This window comes from Hibiscus syriacus, unplaced genomic scaffold, assembly GCF_006381635.1.
Source record: "Hibiscus syriacus cultivar Baekdansim isolate YM2019G1 unplaced genomic scaffold, ASM638163v2 tig00110321_pilon, whole genome shotgun sequence".
Taxonomy (NCBI): Eukaryota; Viridiplantae; Streptophyta; class Magnoliopsida; order Malvales; family Malvaceae; genus Hibiscus; species Hibiscus syriacus.
In genome coordinates, this window is record NW_024062680.1 from 93,802 (window position 1) to 103,037 (window position 9,236).

General features: G+C 31.1%; 1 protein-coding gene across 2 annotated transcripts; it reads left to right on the plus strand.

The window, feature by feature from the left end:
• Nucleotides 1-4,042: 4,042 nt before the first annotated feature.
• LOC120117569 (diacylglycerol kinase 4-like) lies at nt 4,043-9,236 on the plus strand. Of its 2 annotated transcripts, none has more exons than XM_039137830.1 (12): nt 4,043-4,472; nt 4,561-4,683; nt 5,043-5,180; nt 5,269-5,354; nt 5,576-5,663; nt 6,106-6,181; nt 6,479-6,561; nt 7,172-7,242; nt 7,721-7,798; nt 8,071-8,158; nt 8,651-8,767; nt 8,905-9,236. In XM_039137830.1, exons 1-12 carry the CDS (start codon nt 4,134-4,136, stop codon nt 9,091-9,093), a joined length of 1,476 nt encoding a protein of 491 aa, XP_038993761.1. In that variant the 5' UTR covers nt 4,043-4,133; the 3' UTR covers nt 9,094-9,236. The 2 variants fall into 2 exon arrangements, with proteins under 2 accessions (XP_038993761.1, XP_038993762.1); XM_039137831.1 differs by having other exon boundaries at nt 4,046-4,472; nt 8,920-9,236.

The following is a 9,236-nucleotide window of genomic DNA, read 5'->3' on the forward strand; positions in this document are numbered from 1 at the left end:
CGTCGTTCGCGGTCGTTTGGCTTCAACTCTCTCTGCAAACTGAAATCTTTCTTGAATGGAAAATAAAATGGGCTCCAGATGCCCTCAAATTTTCGAAATAAAATGATTCTAAAACTTTTAGCACTTAATTAAATCTTTAGATTTTATTTTAACAATAACAAATCAATTTAATTAATCAATTTAATGGAATATATTAGAATTATAACGTATTTAAAAATATAGAGAAAATGAAACAGTAATTACTAAAAATATTAAACATAAATGTATAAAGAGAAACAAAACATTCCCCTAAGAATAATGTCTTTTATTTAAAGAGTTGATTAACTTTTATAAAAAACTCTTTGTTTCTATCGAATGAAATATTTTATGAAGTGATAAAATAATGGTAACCAAACTAAATTATCAGGTATATTTTTTTGACTACACAATTCTGATTATATCAACAAATAACTTTTTATCATGGATCATCGAAAAACAATTAGAAACTAAATATTGTGACGGTCTTTATTCGATTACCAAAACAACTGTGCTACAAGAGCAGGAAAAAAACGTGTCACGAAAATAAAGATTCTTATTCAAATTTTTTATTAAAAAAATCAATAACAAAAAAGAAAACAAAAAACATAGTATTAAAAATAAAAAATAAAAATAATCACTTACGATCGACAACTACTATTAAAATTAATATATCATTAATTAAACAAAAATTAATATATCATTAATTAAACAAAAATTAAAATAAATAAGGCGACACAGAATAAGTGAAAAAAAACTTAGGTTAAAGAAAACCCTAATCGAGAAAGGCAAGTGATATAATGATCAATATAACATGTTCTTTTTAATTTCACTTAAGTTATCTAAAAAATTAAATTAAATAAAAATGGTCAAAAGATTGTATTGACTCGTGAGATTGTGAGTTGGGCAGAGTCGGGGGCGTCCCAAATGGGAAAATTGTGCTTTAATCCCCTTACAATTTTGAAGTTACAATTTAATACAATTGCACCCCACAAAACTGAGTGAAAAAAAAGGTTTTCTAAATGGATAGGGAATAGGCAACAAAATTATTCACCACCAGTACATTAAATAATAATTATTAGATTTATTATAATAATTGAGTTCGTTGACATGATATGTTTTTATTTTGATGCAAATAACTAGTTTAATTTAATTTTCTAAAATAAAAAAAGAATAGTGATTCTACTTGAGATGGAGGTAAGTGGGCTGGGACTTTACGTAAAATGCAGGTCCATTGTAATAAATTTATAGTTGATAGTTGGCATTCAAAGTTCACAGGTTCTCCTTTGAGATAGGTTATATTTATATTTTTTTGTCATTTCGATTCTAAGATTTTGTTTTGATTAATTCAGATCGATTCGTGTCTTACACTTGATTTTAGTAGGTGAATCTCCCAGCAAGTATTTTCTGCATACACAATAACTCGAACTCGATATCTTACTTAAGTTATATCAAATTACTTACCACTTAAATTAATATATATTGGTAGATAATTTATAATTAAAACGTGAACAAAACAATTTAAATCCCATACTTCACAACCCGTATAAGAATGGACGAAATCAAAAGTATTAGTAGGGACAGACATAGAATTAAAAATTGGAAGGATTAATATATATATTTGAAGAATGATATTTTATTAAATATTAATTTTAAAAGTTATGAAAAATAAAATTGTATTTAATTAATATTAAATTAAAAATAATTTAAATATCACTATACTTAAAAGATTTTAATAGGTTATAATCTCTGTCATTTTTAGTGATTTTGTGTCGTTTTCCCATGTAGTGTGTTTAAACTTTGGTTTTAACTGAAATGATCAATTCAGTCAAAGTTTTTTTTGGTTAATTGATGAGTTAATTTTAGATTTTATCGATTAATGATTAATAATTTTTTAAACTTCAATTATCGATTAATTATGTTATGAGTTAAATAATTAACAAAATTAATCGATTAACCAAAAATATTAAATATTTATTACATTATTTGTATATTATTTAGTCTCATGGATGTTCAAACGTTGGTTTTAATCGTATTGTCTGACCAAATTAACTAAAAATATTTAATATATAATATATATTATTTATAAATTTTGATTAATTTAAAAATCAATCGAATTAACTAAGCTTTATTTGTTTCGGTTAAATTTTTCAAAGAAAGATTAGTTCAATTAACTATTAAAGAAAAAAATCAATTAATAAATTTTAGATTATTTGATTCAATCCGTTAACCAACATTCCTAATTAAACACCCCTAATCCCTTGTATTAGTTTACTCAAATATATATCACATTTTAAATAATAATTGACTTTTTAGACATGTATATTTTTTATTTTTTTGTATAACCACGTGTATTTGATCTATTAATCGACTAATCCGGATTGGTACTACAGAAGCGATGACAACCCTCCCAACTCAGTTTGCTCCATTCGCAAACATCAAGATTCGAACCCCTAACCTTACTTAAGGAATCTAGGACATCATCCCACTAGACAAGTCAGTTGGTTATACATGTATAATTTAATGTTTGTGTATATATATTTATTAAAATTAGAGTTAATTACATCATACATCCTTTAAACTGCAATTTTCTTTTTAAATTAGTTTATAAACTTCTAAATATTTAAATTCCATCCCTAAATTATGATTATCATTCTAATGTTCATCCCAAAACTAACATTTTAGCTTCATCCCCAAATTATATCCTTCATTTTAAACTAGTCCCCAAACTTTTTCAACATTTCATTTTTCATCTTAAATTATATGTATATACTAATCACATTCCATGTTAATAAAATCAGTAGGTCAAACTATATTATTATATGTTTGAAAAAAAGTTTAGATTAAATTATGATTAAAACCAATTACATATTTGGATGAATTTGGAGATGAAATTGTAATATTTAAAAGTTTGAGGACCAATTTAGAATGAAGGTTATAGGTTGAGGATGAAATTGGAATATTTAAAAGTTTAAAGATTAATTTAGAATAAGAATCATAGATTGAGAATGAAATTAGAATATTCAAAAGTTTAGAGATTAATTTAAAATGAAAAATATAATTTGAATATATATGATGTAATTAACTCTTAAAATTATTATATAATAAAAATAGATGGAAGCGTGTTTCTTTTTATTTCCTAAGACATTAATGGAAGTAGTTGTGACCGGAAGGACGGTGAGGTATAAATGGGATGTCAACTGTCTCATTAAATCCTTTTTATCAAGTAGAGATGTTAGTGTCAAGGACCACGAGCCCACAACCAAAGTCTAACACAACATTAATCATGTGGTACGAAATTCAAATTTCAGAATAAATTTGATATTATAATTCCCATGTGCTAAATGGTCGGACATGTACGTAAAATATTAAGAAATTTATAAAGAAAATAATTCAAAATCACACATTTCGATTATTTAAATTTATGTTATGTTTTAAATTCTGTGGATTTTGATTCAAGTTTAAATTTAACTCAAAATTTAAATAATTTTTGTTGTTTTGAATCTAAATTAATTCACAATGCACTTAAAACATTAAACAAAATTTTATTTAAAATAGCATTTCCATCAAAGTTTTTTGCTATAAATATCTTTTAGTTATTATTTTTCTCATATGCAAGTAGTGATAATAGTATTTTTTTGTTGAAATTTTTGTAACAAAAAATAATATATATTTTAAAAATTACTTTATATTAAATGATAAAAGGATGCACAATGCTGGCAAACTGGCAATAGGATTTTGTGTATGTTTCTCCCAATTTTTGTAACAAATAAAAATTATCAGTCAAATGGACAGAAGTTATGTAAGTGCCGGACTGCCGGCACTTATAAACATACTTTCCTCGGAACAAATTCAACTTAGACCGTAGAAAATACAACAAAAGTTAAAAAGTTTAAAACGTGCAGGGACTGAAAGAGAAATTAAACCGTAGAAAAGACTAAACTGAAAAACCAACCTCTTTTCTCCTTCCTTACATTCGCTCACTGTATTTTATACTCCTTAAATATAGATAGAATATTAGTATACTCCTCCGCCTTTACTCACATACATGCTTTTCTCTTTCTTTCTTTTTTTGATTTGATAAACAAACATTACAGTAAAAGAAGATTCTGGAAAATATGGATTCGCCGACGTCGGCAGGGAATTCATCGACGACGCGGATCGTGGCTCTTTCCTCGATGATGGACTGGATAAGAGCTTGCGGTTTGGCCGGTGTTAGAATCGATAAAGAAGAGCTCAGACGGAGGCTCTTGATGCCTCAGTATCTACGCCTCGCGATGCTAGATTCCATTAGGAAAAAAGACGCCGACGGCGGTGATCACCATTTCCGTTCGCGTTCCTCTGACGGTGCTCCTATTCCTGAATCCCCTATGGTCGTTTTTATTAACTCCCATAGCGGTGGCCGTCACGGACCGGTCCTTATAGAGCGTCTCCAGGAATTAATCAGCGAAGAGCAGGTAATTGTTCTTTAAGTATATATTATTTATTTATTTAAAGACATTTATGTAAATTAGTTATAAAAAAATCATAATTGTGTAAATGTAGGTGTTTGACCTCCTCGATGTGAAACCGCATGAATTTGTGAGGTATGGACTAGCTTGCCTTGAGAAGTGGGCCAACAACGGAGATATCTGTGCAAAGGAGACACGACGGAACATTAGAGCTATAGTATGTTTCTACCAACTTCTTACAACTTGTAAACTTGCCTTCCCTATACATTTTTTTTAAAAAATGGGTTCTTTATAATGTTCCTAAGAGGATTTGGGATGTTCCCGCGTTAGTTACTCTTACATTCTGTAAGATTCAAAAAGTGATTTTTTTTCTAGCTTTAAAAGTAAATGATAATTTTTCAAAGTATTAAATTAAAAAAATAAAGCTTTTTCTCGCCCTGAGGGTTGACGTCCGTGATTTTACTTTTATGCATAACCTTTGGGTTAAAATTGGGGGTTTAATTGTATATTACTCATTGGTTTGATGTTATTCAAGCATTGCAAGCTGATGTCAGACGACTCTGTATGAATGAGCAGGTTGCAGGAGGTGATGGTACAGTTGGTTGGGTACTTGGATGTCTTGGAGAACTTCACCAAAAGGGCCGGGATCCGGTTCCTCCTGTAGCCATCATTCCACTAGGTACCGGCAATGACTTGTCTAGAAGCTATGGTTGGGTAAGATACTTTTAAATTTTAAGTTTTGATTTTGTTTGCTGGTTTATTTCTCTTGCTTTGTTGCCTCATGCTCTGAATGTTACTGCAGGGCGGTTCATTTCCTTTTGCTTGGAGATCGGCAATGAAAAAAACCCTGCACAAAGCTACTACCGGTCCAATTTGCCGCTTAGATAGGTTAGTATACATTTATCACATGATGATTTGTACTCTGTTTTAATGTTGCATACTGTTGGTTTTTGGGTGATCGAAATTTACTTCTACATTTGGTAATCTGCTATTGAGGAATCCGTGTATGTATCAGTTTCTTATGATAAGTAATGGGTTTGCATCAGACATTATTGTTATATAAATTTTACTTTGCTGCTATATCTGTGATTACTTCTTTGATGATACAGTTGGCATCTTGTGGTGCAAATGCCTGGCGGAGAAGTTATTGATCCTCCCCATTCTTTGAAGGCTACTGAAGAGTGTCATCTTGATCAGGTAGTAACCTCTGTTCTACTTTCATGGCCGTTTTTGAATCCTTTGAAGAAGATTAATAAAGATGTATCTGTTTGAGTTTGTAGAGATTGATTATTAAGTTATACGAGTTCACCAAATATAATTTGTGTTTAACACATTGTATGATATGTAAAAATGTGTTACGTCTATTTTTGCTTGTTACTATAAAACATATAAACAAGTTTCGGGAAAGAAAATACTACTTTTGAGGTCATAGATCAATATATGCTTTAATGATTTGATCCAATATATTGTACATTATCGAATGTAATGTGAATTATATAACTAAAACTTATTCCCAAACCTGGTTTAATATGGTTACTTAGAGATGAATTTTAGTGATTTTTTAATCGATTTTCTCTTGATTGTGATTTTATGATGTGAAATTTCAAATTCAAATGAAAATTTATGTCTGTGACTGTAGACTTTGGAGATTGAGGGTAACGTTCCTGACAAAATGAACTGCTATGAAGGAGTATTCTATAATTACTTTAGCATAGGTATAGTATATTGGTTTAATTTCATGCATGTGTAAATTCAGTTGCTGAGGAGCTGTACCTTCATGTAGAAACTAGATAATCTTAATATCGGTATGTTAGCTGCTACTTTATTTTAGAAGAAACAGAATAGAGTTATAGCATTTTTCCGTTTGGTTAAAACGTTAACATACCAAAATTAAGATTATTGAAAATGGCATTTGGTGGGGGACCATATTACTCCTACAACTTAGGACAACTCATTGAATCCTTGCTTATGATGTGTTTCTGTTCATTGTTGTTATTATCATTTTAACTCAGGAATGGATGCACAAGTTGCTTACGGGTTCCATCATTTACGTAATGAGAAACCTTTCCTTGCGCAAGGTCCTATTTCAAATAAGGTAACATTTTTTACTTATTGACCGTGTGTTGAATAATGTTTTGTTGTGATCTCTGGATGCTATAGTGTCAACCAAGAATATATATATATATATTGGAGTTGCTTAATGGTTATGGCCTTATAGGGCCATCTGCCAAACATATAGGTATATAAATTAAAGTTTTTCCTCAATTTAATTCTTTTTGTGACTAAATTTTTTGCACTTCAGTCCTGTTACCTACATTTTAATATTTTCTTTTCATAATACTTTGACATGGGATGAGGGGGATGCATGAAAAGCTGTTAGTAAAAATTAATCTACAACATAAAACTGGTAGGAAAGTCTTTTATGTATATTTCATTTTGTCTCAGTTTTAACCTTCTGATTTTCTGGTAATTAGAAGAGGAAGGAGTTCTTCTGTAGAATTATCCAATATTAGGATAGGCATACACTCAGATGTTTGAACTTAATTTTTCTTCTATGAATTATTATAAACAGCTTAAATATAACATGGCTTAGGCAGTGTCTTTTATTGTTTCTGCCATTATTTTTGCTTGGATTTGCAAAAAAATATATTAATTTTGCTAAAGTTGAGTTATATTAAGTTGTACTTGTCCAACTTTTGTTTCAGATTATCTACTCCAGTTACAGTTGCACTCAGGGTTGGTTTCTCACACCTTGCATGAGTGATCCAAGTTTAAGGTTAGATATTATGATAGTTGTTTATGTGTATATCTATCCATGCTTTGTTGGGATGTGTGTCTGTGTCTGTATAATAAGCACTTGTTGGGTTTGACTATTGCATAAACAGTATAGGCCTTGGCGCTTAGGCAAGGCACAAGAAATGAACTGCTTTTTATGTAACAGTCAGCTAGCTAAAATTTGATTCTCACAAAGACAGACAGTGATGAAAAAAGGGAACCTTGTCTGATGATTGAACCGGTTCAGCTGGAAATCAGTGGTCCAGTTTATCTCCAAGAATTGGTAAACCGATGAATCGGTAGGAATCCTGGTCGACCAGTAAAAAAACTGGGATTATACTACTAACTATTTTGTTTGGTTGAGAAGAAGCATTCCATGAATTATGGAAGAAGAGCCTCTATTTCTTGTTAATTGCCTTTTGGAATAAACGAACTTCCTTTTTGATGTGAATATATTTAAAATATATTTCTAAATGCAGGGGACTCAAGAATATTTTAAGGATATATATAAAAAAGGTCAGGTGCTCAGAGTGGGAGCAGATACCTGTCCCTAAAAGGTACATTTCGAAGTATTTACCTCTACCATGTGATACATGACCATCTTGATTTTTCTAGGATCTGGCAGTCAGTCTTGTTACTTTTTAACTGTTAGCTTTCATGATTCTTATGTAACCTTATAATGTTTTTAAGATATATTTACATCTGTAGTATTTCTTTTATTGAACCATATGCTTGACAAGCTATGTTGCCAAATTTACAATGAAAAGCATTTCCTCCCTAAATGGCTTACGATTTAATCACTCTCTAATATTATGCTACTTTATTTTAGTGTGAGGGCAATTGTTGCTTTAAATCTTCATAATTATGGAAGTGGGCGAAATCCATGGGGTAACCTAAAACCAGATTATTTGGAGAAGGTATGATGCATTTCAAGTTGTCTAATTTTTCTTTCAGCATATTGAATGTCTGTTCAAGTTAAAACTTGGTCACAAGGAATTGCTGATATTGTGTGGGCGGGAGGGGGGGCAGTGAGAAAGGGGGAACACTGTTCTGCCAATCGATATTGCAAAACGAGAAAAAGAGAAGAGAGTATTCAAATGTTTCTTTCATAATTTTCCATTTGGATGATATGAATTCCAAGGGGAATAAATGAAATGAGCATTTAACTTTTGGTTAGATGCAATAACATAAATTTAGCCTTTAGATCTGTGCGGTTGGCTTTGTTCCTTGATTATGTAAATTTATTTGCTTTATTATGGCTCGTGCTTATGATGTTAGATCAATATCTTAGCTATGATTGTTAGTTGGATGTCAGTCTGTCTTTATGTGTAAAGTTGAGCTTGTTGACAGCATTGATCGAATTCCATGTTTAAACTGTTTTCCTTCAATTTCCTTTATCCGTGTTCCAGAGAGGCTTTGTTGAGGCCCATGCCGATGATGGTCTCCTAGAAATTTTCGGCTTAAAGCAAGGATGGCATGCATCGTTTGTAATGGTTGAACTCATAACTGCTAAACATATTGCTCAGGTAGTGTAACTTGTAATTTCCATCCTAACAAATTGAAGGTTGGTTAAACAGTCATGGTGTTCACAGATGTTTTTTGTATGCCCCAATCATTTTGCACTGTTTCTTACGAGGATGGTTCCTAGTGTGTTCTGAAAATGCGGTATGTTCTGCAGGCTTCATCAATTAGACTGGAGATTAGGGGTGGAGAGTGGAAAGATGTATTTATGCAGATGGATGGGGAACCGTGGAAACAGCCGATGAGTCGGGAGCATTCGACATTTGTAGAAATTAAGAGGGTGCCTTACCAGTCATTAATGATCAGCAAAGAGAGATTGGCGAATCCGTAAGCCGGCATCAATGTAGAGCGTGTACATTATATTTGTTTTCCCCCGGTGCCAAGGGAACATTGGCACTGAGAAAGAGACAAATACCGAATCTGTTGTATCAAATTCATTTGCAGAGTCGATGACTTATTTATTGCATAAATATA